General features: G+C 46.6%; 2 protein-coding genes across 3 annotated transcripts; both read right to left on the reverse strand.

Annotated features, from left to right (window-relative positions):
• Window positions 1-943: 943 nt before the first annotated feature.
• On the reverse strand, window positions 944-3,797 carry LOC136461502 (S-type anion channel SLAH2-like). Of its 2 annotated transcripts, none has more exons than XM_066460770.1 (4): window positions 3,644-3,797; window positions 3,386-3,513; window positions 2,656-3,291; window positions 944-2,457 (listed from the first exon to the last, which is right to left on the reverse strand). In XM_066460770.1, exons 1-4 carry the CDS (start codon window positions 3,666-3,668, stop codon window positions 1,276-1,278), a joined length of 1,971 nt encoding a protein of 656 aa, XP_066316867.1. In that variant the 5' UTR covers window positions 3,669-3,797; the 3' UTR covers window positions 944-1,275. The 2 variants fall into 2 exon arrangements, with proteins under 2 accessions (XP_066316867.1, XP_066316868.1); XM_066460771.1 differs by having other exon boundaries at window positions 2,656-3,312.
• A 10,373-nt stretch (window positions 3,798-14,170) lies between these two features.
• Window positions 14,171-20,051, reverse strand: LOC136457401 (U11/U12 small nuclear ribonucleoprotein 59 kDa protein-like). Its single transcript, XM_066457432.1, has 10 exons — window positions 19,895-20,051; window positions 19,595-19,781; window positions 19,124-19,499; window positions 18,919-19,002; window positions 18,746-18,811; window positions 18,199-18,271; window positions 17,180-17,568; window positions 16,942-16,982; window positions 16,126-16,272; window positions 14,171-14,717 (listed from the first exon to the last, which is right to left on the reverse strand). Exons 2-9 carry the CDS (start codon window positions 19,771-19,773, stop codon window positions 16,194-16,196), a joined length of 1,287 nt encoding a protein of 428 aa, XP_066313529.1. The 5' UTR covers window positions 19,774-19,781; window positions 19,895-20,051; the 3' UTR covers window positions 14,171-14,717; window positions 16,126-16,193.
• Window positions 20,052-24,715: the final 4,664 nt, after the last annotated feature.

The following is a 24,715-nucleotide window of genomic DNA, read 5'->3' on the forward strand; positions in this document are numbered from 1 at the left end:
AGCCGGCTTATCAGTCAAATAGCTCAAAAAAGTGGATGAAACTTTATTCTTATTACATTATTTTAAAAGAAAAAAGACGGTCGGGCAGCCAGTTTGACGCACTCACCGCACTCGTGTCGCCCAGGCCCAGCTTGTTCTCAAGTAACTTCTTATTTTCTACCTCCCCCTCTTATGAGAGTGGAAAAATATAGAAAATACTTTTATGTAAGTTTTTTCTTGAATATATAAAAGATGTGTACAACATTGTATTAAGGTAGGGTAGTAGCAACAACTCTCGCCTATCTAGCTACATATGGTCACCCCGTAAATGGACCATGGGTGGTGGTGGATTAGTACAGTCCGAGAGCTATGGTCATACCGCATTTCCGTTGCGATGTGCTGGGGTCTGCTGGACGCTTGGGCCTTAGCTTGTCACTTTTGAATACTGATTTACGGTGAGAGAGGGAGCAGTGCGGTGGCATCTATATAGCGATTCGGTTGCTACAAGGTGGGGGCTCTGGCCTGCAGCTGCATCTTTTATGTTTTGTTTGTTATTAATAAAAGGTGGATGAAACTTTATTATTATTATGTTATTTTAAAAGAAAAAGATGTGTTGGGCAGCCAGCTTGAGCGCACGTACCGCGCTCATGTCTCCCGGCATGTTCTCAAGTAACTTCTTATTATCTATCCCCCTTTCCACTCTCTTCAAAAAAAAACTTTTGAAGAGTGGAAAAATATAGAAAATGGTTTTTATGTAGAGTAGTTTCATACAAACAACACGCTTTCGCTAAACATCGTAGGTGGTCTACAGGATTAGAGCTTTTGGCTAGACCATCCTAGCCTACCGGTTTACAGATCGATATTACATAAATGATAGATAACCAAGATAAGGGCAGCGTGATTTTTATGTAAGTGATTATGTAAACGATGATTCAGAAAGTAAGGTTTAGAAAGACTCCGGGGATGCTAGCACTTTGGTTCATGCCGGTTGATTTTTCGTGAAAAGAAACGGTACAGTGTAACAAGCAGCGACTCTCGTCTATATATCTAGCTACCGTGTAGATGGACCTTGGATCAAAATCATACGCAGTATCTCGTGTCCATGCATCGTATCGTATATGGTATGATCCACATCCAGCCACGCATCTTGTTGCCTCTGCCGATTATTGAGAGCCGAGAGCGCACTTCTGCGTGCCCCACACGGCAGCTAGCCAATACGAACAACTGCACCAAGCAAACACTGTAGCTACCAATGCTCACACACAGCTGCCCGGTTCATCCGGCCATCCGTCCGGTCTACGTGTACGATGTCGTCGTGGCGACGCGCGCGGCCTCGAGGTCGGCGGCGTCGGAGGGGGCGGTGGAGAGCGCCCGCTGCAGCTTCTTGCGGCCGCCGGCACTGCGCAGGCGGAGCAGCATCTTCTCCCCGACGAGGGGCTTGCTGCGCCGGCGCTCCGTGATGGCGATGGAGATGTCGTTGGGGAAGAGGTCGCGGTGCACCACCGCGTGCAGCACCGTGGTGAGGAAGAGCGCCGCCACGGCCAGCGTCGCGGCCGCCGACAGGCCGATGCACATGCACTGCGTGAACGCGTTCTTCACCTCAGACGAGTAGCGGATGGACGCGATGGCCGCGCTGGTCATCGGGAACGTGTAGGCCCACCACGCCAGCGAGAAGCCGAACCCTCGGAACAGGTTGATGCGCACGGCCAGCGACGCGTACAGGAACATGGCGATGAAGTAGGCGACGCGGGAGCCGTAGCCGAACTCGCCGGTGATCCACGCCCAAGCCAGGCACGCCACGCTGGGCGCCGCCACGAACAGGAAGAACACCGGGTGCAGGTCCCGGGGCAGCGTCTCGCTCGTCGGCAGCCGCTGGTATAGCGTCACGAACAGCACGATGTAGTGCGCCAGCCCGACGGCGAAGAAGAACATGGGCCCCTCCTTGAGCCCCATGATGCCGCCCAGCAGCGCGCCGACGAAGTTTCCGACGATGGAGAGGTGGTTGGACGGGTTCGCCACGCGGGACAGCCGCCGCTGCCCGCCGGAGATCCACTGCCCGTAGATCTTGAGCTCCAGGCACACGATGGGCGCCATGAGCACGTACCAGAGCCAGTGCGGGAGCGTCGCCGCCACCAGGTCCGGCACCCCGATCGCCAGGAACAGGCACGCGATCCACGGCGCGAAGAAGAAGTTGACGCGGATCGGGTGGTAGTACTCGCGCCGCACCGCCTCGAAGTAGAAGACGAGCTTGCAGGCGTAGAGCGCGGACACGGCGAGCATGAGCGCGACGGAGACGCACCACAGCACCAGGTTGATCTTGACGGTGATGTGCAGGAACCGCGTGGACGCCGAGATGGCGATCCGCTTCCACAGGATGGCCTGGCTGCTCATGCCCAGGCACATGCCGAACGCCGACACCGGGAACCGGAGCAGGAACGGCCACGTCTTGTCGGACGGCAGGATCAGCTCCTCCGAGGACTGCCACCAGTACCACAAAACAGCACCACGGTCAGCTTCTTCATCGGCATCATCAGCTACAGCTAAACGGGGGAAGGCGGCGAGCCTAGACGCACGCCACGTGGCGTTCGCATGAGCAACGCTCATGGACTCGCTAGTACTAGTAGTAGTATGATCAGAGCCACTACGGATGGATGATGATGTCATCGGCAGCAGTACCCTCAGCTTGTCGAGCTCGGGGCCTTCCAGCGCGGCGAAGAAGCGCTGCACTCTGGGCATGGAGGAGTTGCGGAGGTCGCTCGCCGCGTCTTCTTCCTCCGGCTCCTCCCCCTGCTGCGGCTGTTGCTGCGCCGGCGGCAGCCTGCTGCTGCCGAGCAGGTGCGTGGTGATCTGCTTCTCCAGCTTGCCCGACCACGTCTTGAACGAGTCGTAGCTGGTGTCCCTGCTGTCCCTGCGCTCCTTGGCCGGTGGCGCCGTCGCCGCCGCGTACGGCGCCGATGCGCTCCGGGCGAAGTCGTCGTGGCCCCGGTTGGCGCCGTCGCCCTCCGCCGGCGCAGCGGGGATCGGCTGGGACCGGAACACCATCTTGCTAGGCTGCGCGAGCGCCATGGCCGCCGACGCCGCCGGGGCGCGCGGCGGCATCATCATCATCCGCGGCGGCGCGTCCGTGACGGCGGCGTCCCGCTCCCGCTGTAGCTCCGCCTCCATCCTGCTGGAGACGTCGAACCCGCCGGTCGGCGACGCCGGCAGGCTGATCGAAACCGAGCGCCCCACGAGGGGCGCGGACGACGGCAGGAACGGCGAGTACCCCGGGGACGCGGCCATGTCATCACCTCCGTGTCGCCGCTCTCGTTCCTACGAACACCGGCACGCAGACTGTTCATACTCATGGATCCGCCGTCTCGAAGACTCGAAACGAAGGTGCATGGCGAGTGACACGAGGACTCACCCTGAACGCCGCCGGCTCCTCGGGGGAGAATACGCTCGACGGGATGCGGACGCCGACGGCGTCCGGGTGCACGAGCGCGGGACGTGGCGGCACCGCGAACTCGTCCGTCTCCATGAACCTCGAGAAACCTGCGACGCAGATGCATACATACAATGAAACCGTCAGGGGATTCAAAACACATTGCCGATCACATGTCTGCTTGCTCGTTCATGGAAGGATCTCTGGTGTCTCGATGGGTAGGTAGAGTGATGTTCTTACGATCGCACGTAGAGCACCGCGCCATTGTTGTTCGCCTACGACGTAGTCCAGTGCAAGCTACTTGTGTTGTGGTCTTGTGAAAGCACACACACACGTATATATATAGGTGTTCGAGGCAAGCAGGGTGCAGAGAGGTAGAGGCACGTCGGCAGCAGAATGAATGCCGACGCATCAGGAACCGTCCATATGTGTGGCGCCTGTGCAGCCGTGCAAGACTGCAGGGCCCTCCCCGGCAAATCTCCAGACTTGTGGCTCGCAGCTTCCGTTCTGCAAGTATAGCGGGTGTTTGGCACAGATGGCATGAACCTTTCCTGAGCTGCAGGCAACCTGAGGAGACCATGGCCGCGCTAGTTCCGCCAGCAGCTGCTGGGGGAAGAGAACAGTCAGGCAAGCAGGCCGGCTGACTAGCTGAGACACTGCAGTGCCAGTGAGTGTGCAATGAATCGCAAATGGGGCGATGATGTGCTAGTTGATAGGACGACCGTCATATCAGGAACTTATTGCTTGCCTTATCGTTCTCCCAAGTTCTAAAAAAACGCCTTGTTTAGATTTTAAATTTTTGTAATCTGGACATTGTAGCACGTTTTGTTTGTATTTGACAAACTTTATCCGATCATAGACTAACTAGGCTTAAAAGATTCGTCTCGTGATTTACAACTAAACTGTGCAATTAGTTATTTTTTTTACCTACATTTAATACTCCATGCATGCGTCCAAAAATTGATGTGATGAAGAGAGAATGAAAAAACTTAAAATTTAGAGGTGATCTAAACAAGGCCCCAGTCAGTTTTCATTCAACCTTCCAGTCAGTCTTCTTCACAAATCAAAATGCATCCGGATTCTAGTTCTTTTTTTAATGAAATGAATGGTGGTTCTTGCATCTGGGTCCATACTACTAGGCCTCGTTTAGATCGTAAGTTTTTTCACTCTCTCTATCACATCAAATCTTTAAACACATGCATAGAGTATTAAATATAGATAAAAAAATAACTAATTATAAAGTTTGATTGTAAATTACGAGACGAATCTTTTGAGCCTAGTTAGGTCATGATTGGACAATAATTATCAAATACAAACGAAAGTACTACAGTGCCAAATACTAATTCCTAACCTCAATCTAAACAAGGCCCTGATGACAAGTTGAGTGCCAGTCGCTAGGATTTGTTTTATCAATGGACAAACAATGGTGTTTCAGGCTTTCAGAGTTGTGTTGTGGCATAGCAATGCCTTTCTGCCAGGACCAGGGGCCAAGCTACATAAGTAGTGTGACTATGAGGTGCAAATACACCGTCTTAAAAAAAATGTAAAACGATGGTTATGATTTAAAAATCTCATCATCATATACACACCCTCTACGACACAAGCAGATGATACTCCCAGCGAACGCATCCCTCTCAAAGTTGCTCTATCTTCGCCGCCACCGGCAAGGACCACACAAGCAGCCAAGAGCCCAAGAGAAAACAAAATAGCTGAACCAACTGAAACGTGTGTTGCGTTCAGCATCTCCCCAAGCTCCTATTTCCTCTAACTGAAATGTGTGAGCAAGCAAGGCCCTGCACCAGCTTTCTGAACTGAAAGCGAACGGCCGGCAATCGGCATGCGGAACCTGCACACGGCGACGTGTTATTAGGGTTCTGGCTGGCTGGCTGAACCACAGCACATGGCGTGGCTGCTGCCACCTGCCAGTGCCAGGGAAATTCAGGTGGCAAAGCCGAACGGCCGAGCTCCTGAGTCTGAGAACCTGCCAGGCTTCTTTCGGCATCCGATCGGGCCCGCGGTGGCCGGTGGGGTTTCGTCTCGACCGACGCAACGAAGGCCAGGGCGGCGCGACCAGGGGGCGTCAGAGGCCAGCGCGTCGCTGCGCTGCCCCCGATCCGGTGCGGTGCGGAGGAAGATGAGAGGAGGGAGGGAGGGCGGGCGGATCGTACTCGTACCTGAAACATGCGTGCATCGGTGCGTTCAGAAGGGGAGAACGGCAGGGCGGCGACCGATGGCGGTGGCCGGTTTCACCGGTAGGGAGGTGGCGGATAGGGCTGGGAACGGTCGGCGGCGGCGATCGTGGATTTTGGCGGTGGCGCAAGCGCGGCCGGCGGGGCTCTGGGCGACCAAGGTGGCGGGACGAGGTCCTGTGTCGCTGCGGGTGGGGTCGGGTTTCGGGAAGCTAGATGGCCGATGCACGTGTCGTCATGGGAAGGGGCGATCAATTAGTGTCCATACCCGTACGCACAAAGTACAGAAGTATGAGTCTATGACTTGATGGGACCACAGTGTGGAAAACTGGAAACTCTTTTTTTTTCGTTTGTTTTTGTAATTTCAAATCAATACATTTTCTTCCACTTCTCCTATATTTCATATATCTTTTTTTTTTGTTCTTGTTCTGTTAATAGGTAATTTTATTGAAAAAAAATTATAAATGATCTCTAGTGAATTTTCCTTTTATACTATATACTAGTTGGTCGTATAAGATTGTCACTTGAAATATATAAAAATTCAGGCACATAAAATATAATAGTAACACTCTCTCTCTCTCTCTCTCTCTCTCTCTCTCTTAAATGATATAATAATATGCTTTAGGCTCCATGAGTAGCATACTAGCATGGAATAGGTCGATCTCATTGTTACGGTGTTTTAATCAAGGCAAGTAGGAGGAAGGTATTTGTGTAGAGTGAGAGAACGCGGTGTGAGCTCGAGGCGACGGGCACAAGCGTGGGCGAGTAGGCGTGCTCGCCTGGGCGGTGCGCGTGCGACCAAGTGAGAGTCGTGTAGCAGAAAAAACGCAAAGAAGAGATGTTGACAAGCTGTTGTCTCTAAGATTGATCACTATAAGTCCAAATTTCGCTCCCTCAATTTCAAGTTATAAAACATTTTCATATTTTTAAATATATTATGTAAAAAAAAAGCCAAAATGTCTTACAATTTGGGACTAAGAGAGTAGTAGAGATTCTGATGCTCCTGGCCTTCGGTGTATCAGTGTGATTATCCCCTCGTAACGGATTATATGCAGGTTATGCAAGTGCCAGCCCTTCTCAGCTTCTCTTTTCGAAAACAATCACACATATTAGCAAGATAAGTTATCCTGTACGACAAGGGTGACGTGATCGACGCCACTAATGGCCCCGTTCGCTTTGGCTGATAAGCCATGGCTGAAAGTACTGTTGATTGATTTGTTGTGAGAAAAAAATATTATTTCGGCTGAAAAAATAAACTGAAAAGTACGAATTATAACACAAGCGAACAGGGCCATTTTCGGGGTAAAGCCCACACGTGTCCGAGGATTGGTTCCAAGAGCTGCGTTGCCTAGTGACTTGTGAGCGAGTGAATGAAACGCAACACTAGTCTATGATCGGTGATCAGGGGTAAAGTAACAAGTAGCGAGTGAATGAAATCCAAAAAAAAGATCTCCTTGTAGTACAGCAGCTGTGATTAGAAGAAAATGCGTCCACGAAACAGGAACATTTGTGTGTGATGATAGGTTGAATTACTGATAAGCAAGGTAACTAGAAACCTCCCAGCTCCCAACACCAGCACCGGCAAGGCAACCAAGGTAGCCACACATGTACGCTCCACCCAGCAGCGAGGTCACACTCACAGCCAAACCACACTACGGGGGATGAATATAAGTACCCAAAATTCCCAATCGTTCCGTGGCCATTTTGCAAAGGATGGAAATCAAATGAAAAGGAGCTGCTAATAAAAGGCTAAAAGCCAAAAGCGTGCTGTGCTTTAGTGTTTTTCCTTTAAATCCTTTTAGAATCCATGGAGAGATGCCGTATGTATAACACACCCAATATAATCCAAAGGTGGTTGAAACAAAACGGCACTCATGGCTCACCCAACCATATACGATATATCATTTTATTTTAGCGTGGCTCAAGTCGCTTTCGACCCGCAACTGGAGCCATCTTTTGTCAGAAAACTGGTCAGGTAGAACTCCATTTTCAAATGAATTCCTTCGAGTTGTTCCACTTCAGAAATGAATTTCGGTAGACATACGGTGCCGAAACTATTTTCTTGTGGCACGGGGAAATGCAAATTACATACAGTAGCATATAGTTTGGTACCTTTTGCTAATATCCATAATATCTGTAACCTTATGGCACTGTGCACGAAACAAGAAAAAAAAAGGATTAGCGAAATGTCGACATGGCCAAAGCTTCATTGACCTGTCTCTTAACATACCCCGCCTTAATGCAGAAACAAAACTGCCTTCAGCCAAGTCAGAGGATCACTGGATGCTCTGTTTCTAATACCAAGAAACTTGGTGCACCCAATAATTCCTCAATGAGCAAAGCGTCATTATTGTCCATAAAAGAAAGGAGATACGCTGCCCTGATATAAAGACTTGTCGATTTTGTCACCACAAGCTTTAGGATTCAGTGTTGGGCTATACAATCACCTCAAAAGAGAGAGAGAATGGGAGGAGCAAGCAAGCATAACCAGAAAGTTAGTCGCATATCATCTCCTTTATTTTCTAACCAATCTAGTACTTGCTAATGCCATCCAATTCACGAACCTCTTAGTTTCTTATTTCAGTGTCCTTAAAGTTTTTTGTTGGACTGCTTTTTCTTGAAGCCTTATATGCCTATGGTACAGGATACAGAAAAAAGCAAACATCCAAATACTAAGTAATCGGTGAGCTATATGTCCCCAAAATGCTGCTGCAGGGAGAAGGGGTCTATAGGTAACTTAAAATGGCCATGCACTAGCACAATTATTTTTGGTTCAAGTGATGAAGAAATAGCCATGCACTGATGCACAATACTGTCATTCTATATTCAGCGTAGATTAGACCTAGACATTAAAATTCCATCCATTGCTGCTAGGTACAATTCGATGCTCTAGCTTAACCAGTCACCTTTACTAAAATTATTCAACAGTTCACGGGATGTCGACGAAATCTGATTGGCAGTCTACCAAGGGATATACCCACAGTAGTAGATGAATCGGTGGAGGTGCGCGTGATACAAACTAGATGGTAACAGAGACACAAGACACAATATACAAGTTCAGGCCGTCAGCTTGACCCTACATCCTGTGCTCTGTTATTTTGTATTGATTGTGTATCAGATTCGATATATCGTCTAGAGGACCCCTGTCTCTCCTTATATACTCTGGAGGGGTAGGGTTACAAGAAAAATATCATATTTGGTATTATACAATAAATCACATCTTCATGTAGTCTTGCGGTGCATGCCTTGATCTTGTGAGTTGGGCCACCTTTGGGACGCGGCCCATGTCTTGTCTTGTGGGTACCGGGAGCCATACCCTCACAGCTAGTCTCCAAGCGCCTTGTATCCTTTGAGCAACGCTGTCTTGAACAAGTCCGAGCAGTTTGACATGAAGCCGATCAGTTTAACTGGTGATCCGAGCGGTGGAAGTCGAAGCCGACCAGTTTAACTAGTGAACTGAGTGGTGAAAGTCAAAGCCGACCGGTTTAACTAGTGCGTTGAGCGGTGAAAGTCGAAGTCGACCGGTTTAACTGGTGCGCAGATCTCGGACTTAGCCAAGTAAGGCTTGCCAGACGAATGTAAGGGGCTCAAGATAAAAATTTGAAAATTCTCCACTTTAGACGAAATGTAGCCACTTAGACTTCGTTTGCGAGGAATCGTCCATGATTTAGTCAATAAGGAGGATAAATCAAGAAAAGAGCACTACATTCACCGCTAGGTGAAGTGTAGCCACTTAGTCCCCTAGGCTGCTAGAAAATGAAGAAATATATCTTATAGCAGGGTCAAAGAAAATAAGCCTGAAAGCTTGCCAATGTCATATGTCATGTGCGTATCAAAATCCCAGACGTGCTTTCCAAGATCAGCACCCTGATTCAAACATCATGGAGCAAGTTGATAGCACACCGATGAGACATAGCAAAATCCGATCGCCAAGGGAGTCCCCAGCTTAGCTGGCGACTCTTGCACAAAGAATTCGAACGCTAAGTCCCCAGCTTAGCTGGCGATGAAGCGACGGACAATCCAAATGCTGAGGAGTCCCCAGCTTAGTTAACGATGAAGCGACGAACAATCTGACCAGTTGGTTGGCGAAGAATCGAGTACCAAGCAGCCCAACCAACTGGTCGGCGACGAAGTGAGCGCCAAGTAGAAGTGAGCGCCGAACAGTCCGACCAACTGGTTGGCGACGAAGGTCATGAACCTAGCGGTCTGACCAGTTGATCGGTGGAGAAAACAACAACGGAGCTTGTCGGAGGCATCGACCTTAGGTGAAGTGTACACACTTAAGCTTCGTTGGCGAAGTCAGATGATCATCATTCATGACTTAGTCAAAGAGGATGTTAGTATTGATACATGCGCCACAAGGTGTAATGTATACATTGTAGTCCCCGAGCCTGACAGTAGATGAAGAATGCACCTGGTGTCAGGATCAAAGAAGTATAATGATCAGTTAATCAGAATAACTGAGTCCCAGCTTAGCCGAGCACACAGCTAGCCCCCAGCTTAGCTGAAGACCAGTAAGAGGAAAAACAGTACACTCACTGCTAGGTGAAGTGTACACACTTAGTTCCCGAGTCTGCTGTAAGATAGAGCAACATCTTGTAGCAGGATCAAAGAAACAAGTGAAAAAGACAAAATCCCCATGCTGAGCACTGGACATTGGAGTAAAATTTGGAGTGCCGAGCACTTAAAATAGAGAAAAATGGAGAATGCTTAGCACTTTACCGTTGGAGAAAATTGAAGAGTGCTTAGCACTATACCGTGGAGAAAATAGAGAGTGCTTAGCACTATACCGTGAAGAAAATGGAGAGTGCTTAGCACTATACCGTGGAGAACATAGAAGAGCATGGAGAGTGCTTAGCACTATACCGTGGCGAGATTGGAGAACATGGAGAATATTGGAAAACATAGAGATCATTGGAGAGTGCTTAGCACTTTACCGTGGCGAGATTGGAGAGCATGGAGAATATTAGAGAACATGGAGATCATTGGAGAGTGCTTAGCACTTTACCATGGCGAGATTGGAGAGCATAGAGAATATTGAAGAACATGGAGATCATTGAAGAGCATGGAGATCATTGGAGAGTGCTTAGCACTTAACATTGGCGAGATTGAAGAACATGGAGAATATTGGAGAGTGCTTAGCACTTAACCATGGCGAGATTGGAAACATGCAAAATATTGGAGAACATGGAGATCATTGGAGAGTACTTAGCATTTAACCGTGGTGAGATTGGAGAACATGGAGAATATTGGAGAGTGCTTAGCACTTAACCGTGGCGAGACGTGTGGGGCATTCTATCCCAAGATTCTTGTGCACAGTTAGGAATATGGGCATCACCGAGGAGCCGCTGCCGCCCGCTCATGATGCAGGGCACTACCGCTCATGCACGTTTAGGTGCTAAGTCGAGGACAGGGTTGCTTCTGGATAACGCAAATGAAAACGTGACTGGTCGGCGGCAATGAAATTGTCCAGCCCTCGAGCTTTTCTAGCATGTCGCCATGGCGGCGGTCGCTATTGTCACAACGTAGTTCTTCGCGGCGCGGCGCGGCTTGATTACGACTCAGGTGGCTCACTTAGCAGCTCGCTTGGTGGCTCGGCGGCACGACGGCTCGAGCAGCTCGGCGGCATGGTGGCTCGAGCGGCTCGGCGGCTCGACGGCACGGCGGCATGGCGGCTACGCAGAGTCATAGGCAAACGGGTGTAATCGGAGCCTGACGGAGTCAATTTGCGTAGGGAGGCGAAGCCCTTGAGCGTGTCCGACCGAGGCGAGGGTGCAGTCCGATTTGAATGGCGATAGTATATGTCATCTTAAAGATGTTTAGCATAGAGAAATAAGTAATTTGAGAAAAAAAATATAGAAAATAAATGGAGAAAGCACAGGGCCGCCACTGCTGTTGACAGTTATCATGGTAGAGAAAGTTATATATATGTTACAATATTCAATGGAAAAAAACCTTGACTTAGCTTGTTTGGATTGATGACGTTGGAGTCACATTTCATGAGTGTAGATCGGTAGCAAGGGAATCTATTTCTTGCATGCATGCTCGAGGCTGTATATAGATGCAGTCAAAACACCGTGATGGTTTATTTACTTATCTTGCATGGTATTGTAGATAATACGTCGTCCTTTGCTTGTTGACGTTAATCTTAGTGAAAATCACAATGCGTCACCGTGAGTTGCCTCGTAATGTCAAGTCGATAGTGAAGACCACGCGAGCCGTCGATGAGGGCTGACGAGCGCCGCCAAAGGATGATGACGAGTCGATGTCGGGTGATGCAGCCGAATTCTTGAAGTTGACCTGCATGCTGCTAGCTTGCCGCATGTAGCCGTCTCCTTAATTGGTGTTAACGAAGCGCAGCGTTGGACCTCCGGAGAACTCTTACGAAGAACGATGCGCCTCGGAGCCTTGAGTTGAGATCGCCATCTCACGGAGCCAAGTCGTCGCCGCAGATGGTGATGATGATGGAAAATTCCCATCTGGTTCTCCCTAAGCGTAGCTGACGATGAAGCGACAGACAATCCAACCAGTTGGTTGTCGAAGAATCGAGCACCAAGCAGCCCAACCAACTGATCGGCGGCGAAGTGAGCACCGAGTAGAAATGAGCGCCGAACAGTCCGATTAACTAGTCGGATATTGCATTATGGAACATCTTAAGCATGGAGATATTAAACGTGGAGACATTTAATTATGAAAAATAACCGGAGAAATAATAATTAGAGGAGCATGACGAAAACTCGAAGAAAATAATTGGAGGACATTGTATTAAATGCAGATATAGGAGAAGTACTTAGCTTTAGTCAAAATGTCTGATCGGCGGCGTATGACGTTATCTGGTCAGTGTCGACGAAATTACCCGGCCCTCGAGCTTTCCAACCTATCGTCATGGCAGTGGTTGTGGTCGTCATAGCGTCGTTCTACGCGGCGATCATTGCAACGAATGAGTAGTCCACGCGACGTCGTCCTTATGCCACTCGTCGGTCTGAAGCAGATCAGATACAGAGATATCGTTGTCGTAGCCGCATTCAATCTGGTCGGAGAAGCGATGCTGCATGGTGGGCTCGGACTGCTCGATGCAGCCGGATGAACGCGCGGAGTCATACGTGTAGTCGTAGTCGAACGGGTGTAGTAGCTACAGTCGGACGTGGTTTGCATGAATTGTTCGTGCATGCACATACACATATACACCTTGGCCTTGCTTGCTTGGTAATGTAGATCGTGTTCAACTTGGGAGAGCTTATCAACGGCATGCTGGATTAGCCATTATCGATGACGAAGAGTGTAGTCGACGGGTGTCACGGCACGCTGACGACAAGCCGACGATGAGGTCCATGCTGTCCATGACCAAAGCCGTCGATGAGCAGGCAATGCCGGCGAGCTATCGATGTGGCCTGAGGACTGAACGACGACTGCCGCCGACAAGGGATGACAACAAGAGCCGCGACGTGCTGACAAAGGGCTGCCGCGAGACGACGACGGGATCTACATTGCCGGCGAGGGACGTAGTTAGGTTCCTACCAATAATTGCCATGCAGACAAATAGAGATGTACAGGGGTATACATGTGTCCGTATACTTAATTGAAACAAAAATATAGCTTAGCTTGTTTAATGGGTAACTGGACGTGCTGATCTCAAGCTAGAGTCAGATCTTGAAAGTGCTAACGAGCATCAGATCATTGCATGTCTCTTTGTAGATGTACACCCTCCTTTATATCGTGGTCGATGAGCCAACAATGTTGATAGCGAGATGCGATGACAAAGGATGCTACGGGACCAGCGAATTGACGATGATGAGTCGATGGTGTGAGCCGCATTAGGTGCCGTTGCCAAGGCATGATGACTGCATCTCATGTCAACATGAGATCGAGCCGATGATGATATTGTCGGCGTGGAGGGGGCATTAGCATACGGACTCGGCGACATCCACCACATCTAGTACATCGGGGCAAGGGGCGTTGCTCGTTGCCACCGAGGCATGGAGACGTAGAGACGTAGAGACGTAGTTCTTCTAGGCGTCACGTTGCTGATCGGTACAGCGAGCACCGCCGCTAACAGATGCCGATTTGTCGTGGATGATGTTGACCTTGAGGTACGCCATCTGGTTCGCCATGGGATCAGCACCCCCTACCTGGCGCACCACTGTAGACGAAATCTGGTCGACAGTCTACTAGGAATATACCCACAGTAGTAGATGAATCGATGGAGGTGCGTGTGATACGAACCAGATGATAACAGAGACACAAGATACAAGATTTATACAGGTTCAGGCCGTCACCTTGACGTAACACCCTACATCATGTGCTCTGTTATTTTGTATTGATTGTGTATCGGATTTGATATATCGTCTAGAGGACCCTACCTCCCTTATATACTCTGGAGGGGTAAGGTTAAAAGAAAAATATCATATTTGATATTGTATAATAAATTACATCTTCACGTAGTCTTACGGTACACGTCTTGATCTTATGGGTTGAATCACCTTTGGAGCGTGCCCATGTCTTATCTTTGGGTACCAGGCCATGCTCCCACACTGGACTACGCAGATCGCAAGTAATCTTTTAGAAACAGAATCCAACCTTTTTGGGATCTCATCTTTTATATACACGTCAGGACGTACCTTATCCAAGATCAAACAAGCAATGGTGCCAACAAAAGTGTTATGGCAGTTTGCACTCATTGAGGAAACAATGATTAAGGGACCGGTAAAACAGTAGGGTGGCTGAGGTTTTGAAGCTAAAAGATGATATGAAAAATCATGCAGATAATGACTTCTATGTTTTTTCCAGAGAACGTGCCTACGAATGTGTTTCATTAAGAGGAAAACAAATCCACCACACAGCTTTCACTGCCATGAGCTAGCTCAAGGTCAAGGAGCTGACACAAGTTTAGGATTATATTACAAATTTACCTTATAATTCACGAACTTTACTCTTGAGCACCAGTGTCCAGTCTTTGCTCTTTCCTTCAGCATGCTTTTCTTGCCACCTTGTCATCAAATCCAAGTCATACCCAGACCAATTGGTTATTGTATCTTCTTGCCTGTACTTGGTGTTACCACTCACTTAATTTAACTTGGGATCTATTTAGTTTCCTTAACAAGATGCCATTGTTTTGTCATTGGATCCTGGACAAGGTATATACCAGAATTCTCAGTTTATAATGAAGCTGAACATAATTTAGTTTACAATTATCTTTAAGTTTTTTATTCCTGATAAAATATTTTGCAGCTAACAGAAAGATCCATGTTAACTTATAAAAAATAATATTAACATAAAATAGAACACTCCTTGAAGTTAAACCAATGAAACCGATGGAAGTGTTATCAAGTCATCCAATTGATCGTGATTAGTCATCCTAGTCGGTATCCTAGACTCAACTAGGGGCTACGACTCGATTAGGCAGATTAGTTTTCTGGCCATCCAATTAGTTGTCGACTGAATCCAGATGACTAGGGGGTGGACGACCGGAAACAGAATGGAATTGTTGGGCAGGAGAGGGCATGGGCTGCATGCTGCATCTAAGATGGCTTAGGCCACTTTGGCTCATGTTTTTCAGCCCAATTTGCAACCCTAAATGCTGCCACCATCCTAGAGTTATCTTCATGCTTGATTTGTACTCTAGAACATATAGTATATTAGTATATGTTTGGTATATTAGTCCTGATATAACGACTAGGGGATGACCAGAGCCAGGTCGACGATTAACCGCAACTAGTCGCTTGGTCGGTCTCATGGCGACTAGGACTGACTAGACGACTTGATAACACTTTATTCAACGTGTACCTTGAGCTGCCTTGAGTTTTTGACACACATAGTAGTGCAATGTTGTATCTTGGATGGTAAGTTATTTATCTGAGTTTACTACTCTTATTTTCTTCCACGATTTAAGCTTCTACCTCAAACAAGTTGGGAGCATGGCATATCATTAGAGTGGGGTGTTATATGTCGACAATGAGTATATGCTAAGGCCTAAGGCTAAGATTCAGAGTTACATTCTGGAAGACAGCATGAAACAATGGACAACTCAACTTGATCAGAAATGAACCTTTTGCTGGCAATCTTCGCATAGAAAAACGCCTCCACAACCCCATAAAAAAGGAGCCTTTGCTAGTGTTTTCTCTCTTTTACTCAACTCATAAGTCATGATATTATGGAGTTTTCAAATTGAATGCCGTATCCTTGTAAAGGTTATAGACGAGTAAACTTTTTTTCTACAAACACATTATGTTTTTTTTTGGTAGCTAAAAGCTTTTAGTTCTAGATAATTAAGGATTTGATAAAATGTTTATAGAACAGCAACTGAGTAAAGTAGTAATTTAACCCAGATAACTGCAACCGCTTGCACCCTCTACAAATTCTCTATATCATTAGTTGACATGAGAAACCAAGAGGTACAATACAGGTACCTCCTATTTTATGAGAAGGTAATGATGTTAATTAGAGACAATTAATGGCAGGAAGAACCAATACATCTCGGAATTTCTAGAGGATTGTAATAACACTTGAAGTTGTAACTTTAAGTACCTAGCTTACCTTGCAGGAGCCATGAAGATTTCGGTGGTTTTGAAGCAGAAATGGCCATTTCTCGAACCCATGGTGATTTACTTGGGTTGCACCAAATAAGATGCCCAAACCTCATCAGCTGGAGGGGGTGGTTGAATCCAGTGCCCAGGTATACGGCTGCAGGCAGGTGGAACATTTACTATCAGGGAAACTATTATATGAGATTCGTTTAACACACCACAGCACTGATCCATTTTGTCACCCTAGTACATTAGTATATGTTATTATATAGGAATAGAATATATTCGAGCAAAAACAATGAATGGTCATGCTAAATTATATTTTTTCCAGCAGCAACAAGATAAAAGCTATCATAAGTGTATCTGACTTGAAAGTTGAAAACACAACAATGCATCAACATCGATGCAATTGAACACCTAGAAGACGGGTCAGATCTGTGTTTTTACTTCAAGATGAAGAATAATATATTATGCCTGTTTGGAGCAAAACATAGTTCTTTCACAGGAATAGGCAAAACTCCTTTGGAGTCCATTCTGTTTCCTCCAAATTGGAATAACTCCATTCCAAACAGGATGCATTGACCAACAAAGATGCACCTTTTTCAAGTGCGATTCCTAACCTAGAGTCTAGACCATAATAATGGTCAATAGATGCTATTTCACAATAAACTCCTCATGAGGTTAACCTTCCTTTCATCTTGTTACGGTTAACTAAACAAGCTCACAAACCATAACTGCACAGAAACTTGAAAATACTTACAGAAATGCTTGCTTAATGCATCTAAGCTAACTTGGAAGAAATTGTACGAACAAGTAGAAGTCTTACCTTCCTCCAGGTCTGATGAAAGAATCCCACATTCTACGGACCTACAACAGAGACAATATAAAGACAAGTTGATTGAGTAGGTATATTGAGTAATTGCCCATGCCATGAAGTGAAAATTATCAAGTTATTTGTTAGGTTACGAAGCCTAGTTTGTATTTCTCTGATTTACACTGCCTTATATACGATTCATAATAAATAAGAAAAGGCTTGCCCAAAGTTCTGAAGTTAGCATAATTACCTCAATGAGTGTCCCCATGTCATAGCTACTTCCATGATAATAATGGTAGAACTCAAAAGGCAGACTGCTTACAGGGTCATGATGTTCATGCCCTTTTCCCTCAAATCTATGGCCTTCATCTTCATGTTCAGTTTTCTGGCTTGCCTGGTCATTTCTCTCATTTATCCCGCCATCTCCCAGGTCCTTGTCTTCAGATGGTCCACTAGGTTGTTCAGAACCACCTTCTTGAGAATTGGCATTCTGTGGAGGCTTCCTTGATTCCTCAGCAGTTAGAATAGCATCCTTAACAGCATCAGTTCGAGCAGCAGATGCAGTTTGACGCTCCTCTTCCTCGACTGCAGCCTTAACACGCTCGAGGTATTTATCATCCTCTTCAGGAAGAAAATGACCTAAAACATTTAACATAAAAAGAAACTCATATATCCATCTCTTGTATTTACACTGAACAAGATAAAAAAAAGGGAAAAATCAACACCACCAACGGAAAAAGAAAAGTTTGCAGTCTTGCAGAGACAGGAGCACTCTGTCATTCCAAAAAGTTTGTGCTAGTGGGATCATACACAGGTAGGAGCAGATTTGTATTGCCAAATGGATATGACATCCTCTTTACCTCTTAAAAAGAGAGAAGGATCGTTACAGGCATATGTGCTTCAGCGGTTCAGCCTTCAGCATGCAAAATGCCAGAATATGAATAACATAGTATTTAAAGTCAGAAAAACACAATGATAACCCATCTCTTCACTTTAGTAAAAGTCCATCATGGGAATTGTTGTTTCACTGTGTAAGTCGACTAGGAAAATAAAGTCTAGTCAGTAGGCACCATAATTTTTCCCACCACTGCCCATGCTTTCAAGGCACAATAATAACATGAATGATTAAGTAATAATATATTTATTAATTAAATACAAAATAATCCGATTAATAATTATTTTCTAGATAATACAACTCATTCATGTACAGAACATATTTTGTAAAACAGAGAATGTAAATAAATAAATAGGAAAATAAGAATATCTTACCTTGTTTCTTCATTTTTTGAACTCTTATAGACCGAAGCTCCTGAAGTTTCTCGACCATTAGGGCAAGCTCCAGCTGGAAGTACGAGATTTCAAATTGCCAATTGGGAAAATTAGCTTATTCAGGATAAAGAATATTATGATGATACTATTAGCTCAAAAACATCCAACGAATCATTAGTAGATTAAAGTATAAAGAAATTCGAATGACTACTCAATTCTTCATGAACTGATTGCAAGATAGCTCTCTATAAAAAAAAACAAGAAAATAGGTGAATGATATCCCAGAAGATTGCTTGCACTAAGACAAGTATAGAGATCAGAGGGTTTCTAGAGTTATAAGAAAACTAGATAAAGGTCACAAGAATAAAAAGGCATGACTTAAAATGTTGCAACTAAACTTATACAAACAAAAAATCATTGGTTTGTATCAATGTTCGGTAGTATGCGGTATGCGCTTGCACACAACTAGTAAAAGACAGTTCTGAAACACCCTAGAGAAGAGAATTTTCACAGGACAGCCTAGGCATGAAATTTTATTCCATAGTACCTCAGATTCTAGACGCTTTCTTTCCTCATTTGCTTTCTTTCTAGCAATCTGCTGCATGCTTTCCACCTGGTTTACAGGTACAAAAGTGAATACATTAGTTGTGAAGCAACAATGATGTCCTACTGCAATATATCTTTAATTGTGAAACAAATTTCACAAATACGAGAAAGCACCTTCCGCTTTGCAATGTCCTTGGCTATTTGCTTAGCCCTCCATTCATCAGCTTCCTGATCAATTCTATCATAATCTGTGCGCTCCTGTGAAACAACAAGACAAGAGATGCCATCACATTTCACATAGTTGGATTTTTGGCAGTTTGGAGGGAATGCATTCAGAAAAGTATAGCCACAAAAAAAAGGAGACAATGATGAGTGGCACCTTCTGAAAAAGCTCTGCGACATGCTTCCTTCTCCTTTGCCTCCACTGCTTATTTCTCTTATATTTCTGCAGCTTCTGAGTCAACCTAACCATCGCTGATCTCTCCTCCCAAGGGCCACTTTGGCTAGTCACGGAATAGATAGGCCCAAGAAGATGCTGAAGCTGATAACAAAGGTAATTGGCTGCATCGGTTGTCATCGACTCATGAGTGTCCTGACTAATCCCCATGGACCTAGCTAGCTCAACAAAACGGAGGGGCTTGTCCTCTGAAGAATCACCAGACCCTGGCGGCAATTCTGCCGAAGACGAAGCAGATTCCTGCGTGGCAGCATCACCGGAATTTCTGGCCACTGCAATTTCCTCGATCTCTTTTATCCTGACAGGTCAAATTCTCTCTTAAGAAATGGGCATAAATAAGCAAACTACATGGTCATCAGTAGCTTTCGAGGGTTTTAGGAAATGGGGACTCACAGTGCAGTTGATAACTCAACGGTTTGTTGCAGCTTCCTCACGTGATCCCGCACGTTGTCCCGCTGCCAAAAGGTAACCGTAGGCGAAGGCGGGGGCGGGGGCGGTTGCTGCCACTGCCATGGTTGAGGCTGAGGAGGAAAGGGGGGCGGCACCCCAAAGGCATTCGGCGGCCGGAACATACCGGCGGCTGCGGACGAGGAACACGAAGGCAGTCGTCAATCGCGGTCGCGGGGTGGCAAGCACGGTATCGCCCGAAGAACGGACGGCGGAACTGAAACTGGCGGAGAAGTCGTGCCTTACCGAGATTATTAAGTGACCCAGAGGAAGATGCGGCGCGGGAATAGGACGGAGCGTCTGTAGAACCGCGGCGAAGGCGGCCGGCGAGCGATGCCGCGGCGGAGGCGGCGGTGAGTGGTGGGCGGGCGCGGGATCGGCTGCGGCCAGTTCCAGTTGGAATTGGGACGGGAAGGGGGAAGAAGACGCGAGGAGCCGAGAAGGGGCTGGGGGTTGGGTGCTCGTGCGGGTTCTCGGCCCGAACGCGTTCGTGGGCCGTCTCCCGCTTGGAACGGGCGGGGCGGGCCGACACTGAAGAGGAGAGATTCGCGGACGCCGACGCAGGCGGCGGGCCTGTGGGCCTGCTCCCTCTCTCCAGGCCGCGTCTCTCTCTATCTTGGCAAAAATATTGCCGGGCCAAGTTACGTGCACAGTGTACAATTATGACAATCTCAGGGACGTTTCTGCAAGATTGACGGGTGATTGCTGATTGAATGGGCTCGGTGGGGCCCACAACGTGGGACAACGTTGTGATGGATATTTTTTGTTGGGTTAATTGGATCTGTGCTATTATAACTTTGTCGTTTCTGAAGAACACCATTACTATTCGTCTATTTTGAAGTATGTCATTACAATTTTTCGTTTCTCACAAATATGCCACTAATACGTATGGACACAGTCTGGGCCCAGCTGCAGGCGTATACGGAGACGTATACTTCATCTCCCCCGTCACTGACACGTGAGCCCCACATGTCATCTTTTTCTTCCTCCTCTCCTCATCACCTTCCTCCTACTCCCACCTTCCGTCCATGGTTGTCGTGAGATGCTGGCATGGCACTCCAGCAAACGTGGAGGGCTAGCGAACGGCAGAGGAGGTCGAGGGTGGCCCTACAAACACACCGAGGGTGCCCTCGTCGGTGAGAGCGGATCAGGTGAGGCCGGCGTCGGTGAGGATGGCCCAAGGTCTGCCGGCGTCTGTGGGAGATGAGGTTTCCAGCTCAGGTTAGCCACGAGATGTAGCGAGATGGCCTCCTCATGCACTTGCGAAGCCGATGGAAGTAGCGAAAGGGCACAAGATGGCTTGTGTGAGGAGATCGACGAGCTCGGGTCGACCCCGGCAATGGCGGCGGCGGTGCTGGTGGAGGCGCTGGAGCAAGGAGGGCTTGTGCTGCTGCTGCTGCTGCTTGTGGCTTGGAGATGCCCATCTCCCCGAGCGCGACCATCACCTCCTCCCCGAGGCCGAGCTCCTCGAAGCTCTCGGTGGCCTCGACCCTCTTCCCCTTCCCCTGCTACGAGCTTCGCTCCGCGACCCTTGAGGTGGGGCCTCGGGACACCAGGGGATGAGGCGTTCTTGAGGTGGCGGAGGCAGAGGTGCTCGAGGAGGAGCTCATGCCACGGAGGGGGAGCGGGAGTGGAGGTGAGGCCGAGGGTGGGGGAGGCGGTGGAGAGGGCGGCGCGGAGGAGGCAGAGCTGGAAAGGGGACGGGCGAGAGAGGAGGAGGCAGTGACCCGCGACGGTGGCGCCGGCCATCGCCATGGGCGACCCACGGAGGCAGCGACCCGTGGCGGCCTAGCGCTCGGGATGGAGAGAGAGAACCAGAGAGAGAGATTTGGAGAAGAGGAGGAAGAAGATGACATATGGGGCACGCGTGTCAGTGATAGGGGAGATAAAGTATACGTCTTCGTATACGCCTGTAGTTGGGCCCAGGCTATGTTCATACGTATTCAGCGGCATATTTGTGGGAAACGAAGAATTGTAATGGCATGCTTCAAAATAGACAAATAGTAATGGCGTTCTTTAGAAACGACAAAGTTATAATAGCACAGATCCAATTAACCCTTTTTTGTTTGGGCTGGACACCTCGGTCCATGAAGCGCCCTGCATGCATGCCGTGTAGCGTCTCAGCCACTCCCATGCACACACGTAGGTGACATGGCCCAGCAACAGTTGGCACTAGAACAGTCTCGACCAGCAGCCTGTTCGGCAGGGCTAAATTGGCTGGCTAGTGCTGGGGCTAGACCAGCTAGCCCAGCCAGCTAATTTCAGCCTTCAGTCAACAGTTGGTTTTCAAAAGTTTAAATAATGACATCAACAAGAACAGGTGTTTTCCAGCCAATTTTAGCTCATGCTGATTTCAAATTTTCAAATTCAAACTACCAGCCATTTCTAGCTTATGTTGATTTCAAAATTAGATCCAACAGTAACAGTTAGAACCAATAATTTACAGTTTGCAACAGCAACAGGTTCAACCAACAGCAACAGCAACATGTTCAACATCAACAGGCTCATGTTGAATGCAGGTTTGCAAGCTCCACTAGAATCTCGCCTTTGAAGTTATTGAAGCTCTAATCGCTCTATTCATTTGGGCTTGTTTAGCTTATAAGCTATGGCTAAAAGTACTATTGGTTGGTTCGGTGCGAGAGAAAAATACTGTTCGTTGGCTGGTAAGCCATGACTTATAAGCCAAATATGATCAAGCGAATAAGCTGAATACCTAAAAATTCCCAATAACACTTAGAGAAATCAAAAGTGAACATTTATGTATCCACATAAACTAAGTGCATTCTAAAAATGAACTTACAAGTGTGTCAGTTTCTTCAGTTCACCAGTTTCAAGTGGAAGCACATCTTGAAGCTCATTCCACCTCCGATTCCTAAGTTTACAAGAACACCTGGTTAGGTGAAGAGCAACTACACTCAAATTAGCCATGGACTCAAAGTGTAAGAAAGTAGTATTGGTGCAGCATTGATTCAAGGGCTATCATTATCCGAGGACATTGGAGCATTGCATAGAATAAAGAGACTTATGTTCAATGTTGCAAAAATTGAAATGCTCTAAAGTGCAAGCATCTTGACCTAAAAGCATATACTCAGTATGCACAAAGAAAATCCATACTGACAATATCCTAAGATGTTTGAACCAACAGACACTTAACAACAGGTATATGAAGAACACGTACCCAATTAGTTTATATCAAGTAATCATGATACATAAACAGCCATGTCATCCTAGATGCTAATATTGAACATATTAATGAAACAGGACTGCCAAGGACAGGTTCTTACAATCTTCTTAGATCCAAAAGGTTAGTTATTGCTGTTGGGAAAGGACCAACTATTGATACAGCATAGTCTTCCCTGAAATAAGATACACAATATAGCATTCAGACATGTATGCATAAAAATGATTGATGATGCATGAAGCTTCGTACAAGCAGTAAACATGATCTTGCAATTCATATAGTTGAAATCCATAACCAGAACACTTGTATTAGTCATAGATGCTAAATTGCAAAGTATCTTATTTATTTCCAACCATGAAATCGCTTCCAAATGCTCATGCATGCCAGGAGCACGGGTGACAACGTACAATCTAGAAAGTGATAGAATGGTGCTTACAATTTCTATCACCAACTCTGTAATCCGCTTGCTGAGAACATGTCACACCGGACCAGGGGGTAGATCATCATGCCCACAATGATCATCGCCGACCCATGAGTATAAAACTCTCTAGCCTAGTGAACATTTGATCTCATTCAATGCTTTCACTACATAAAAATAGACTGATTTTAGTTCCAACGCTTAAGCACTAAGCACCTACTGAGGAGTAATTAACTACCACAATTCAGTACTATAAACAATAGGCAGATATATAGGAAGCAGCTGCATTACCTCAACTTTCCTAAATTAGACACCACTCCACACAATCATAGATATTAACTCCCTAACTTCAGAGATTGGAGTTCCTCGATTTAGCTCAACCCACTCCGGTAGCTCATACGAAGGTGGATCAACTCCATACTTACACATCCACAAATAATTTTCTAAAGCAAAACATGAAATGATTAGCATAGCTTGCTTCATCCTCTTGCAATATGGCACCCCGTTCAGAATATGCCAACATTCTTTCAACCCCCAAACCTCCTTTCAATGATATTTCGCAACTTCGCATGAATATAGTTGAATTTTTCCTCCCTCTGCAACTACTGCAAATCTACGCCCCTAAAATCATTGATATGATACCTTGTGTTTCTAAAGGGTGTCATGTAACCTTGCATGTCCATGTAACCTGCGTTCGCTAGGTAGTACCGGCTTACAAGAAATGACAATAGTTCACCAATTAGTCCTGTCAACATATCACTTACTACGTATAGTCTTTGACAATCTCATCATTTGCAATCTTAAACTTAATTAATATGACATAGAGAACACAAATGTATAAGCATTGTTGTATTGGGAATTCATATATTAGCATTGTCATAATGAGAAATCAAATTGCAAATTGTTTAATAAGAAGACAATATGTAGGCATCAGCTGCCATAATGAGAAATATATCAGCACTGCTGTATTGAGAATTCATATATGTTGTATTGTCATATTGAGAAATCAAATTGCAAATTGTTTAAGGAGACAATATATAGGCATCAACTGCCATAGCAAATTGAACAGAAGTATGCTTCAATACATCTAGTACAAGCAAACAATTATGGAATGTAAACATCAAGGCATCACGAACCTACTGGGGGATGTGGGAACGAATCATCACCCTGACAGTCTTTCAACACCGCCATGTCATGACATGCCCCGCCTTCCTAGCCCCCACGTATGTGAAACGACCATCCATATCCACGATGGCACAAGCATTAATTGTTGTTTCGCCTTTCCTATTGAAGAAATCAGCCTTTGCCTCATGGCTAACCTCAACCTTTATGTGTGTGCCATCTATAGCACCTATGCATCCATCAAACCATGGTGCATATACAACAAGTTTGTGGCTTACACGTGCGTAGTTCCTATCTGTTGGTACTAGGATAGTATTTTCCCACCTATACATGACCTCTGCAAATG

This window comes from Miscanthus floridulus, chromosome 6 (genome assembly GCF_019320115.1).
Source record: "Miscanthus floridulus cultivar M001 chromosome 6, ASM1932011v1, whole genome shotgun sequence".
In the NCBI taxonomy this organism is placed as follows: Eukaryota; Viridiplantae; Streptophyta; class Magnoliopsida; order Poales; family Poaceae; genus Miscanthus; species Miscanthus floridulus.

What these genes read in the sequence shown, in the direction of transcription:
- LOC136461502 (XM_066460770.1), bottom strand. Translation starts at nt 3,668, where the DNA reads ATGGCGCGGTGCTCTACGTGCGATC. An exon ending in GCGGTGCTCTACGTGCGATC is followed by an intron (nt 3,514 to 3,643) that starts GTAAGAACATCA and finishes TCTGCGTCGCAG; the next exon opens with GTTTCTCGAGGTTCATGGAG. An exon ending in AGGAGCCGGCGGCGTTCAGG is followed by an intron (nt 3,292 to 3,385) that starts GTGAGTCCTCGT and finishes CGGTGTTCGTAG; the next exon opens with GAACGAGAGCGGCGACACGG.
- LOC136457401 (XM_066457432.1), bottom strand. Translation starts at nt 19,773, where the DNA reads ATGTTCCGGCCGCCGAATGCCTTTGGGGTGCCGCCCCCCTTTCCTCCT. An exon ending in AGGACATTGCAAAGCGGAAG is followed by an intron (nt 18,812 to 18,918) that starts GTGCTTTCTCGT and finishes CCTGTAAACCAG; the next exon opens with GTGGAAAGCATGCAGCAGAT. An exon ending in TCAAAAAATGAAGAAACAAG is followed by an intron (nt 17,569 to 18,198) that starts GTAAGATATTCT and finishes TAAATGTTTTAG; the next exon opens with GTCATTTTCTTCCTGAAGAG.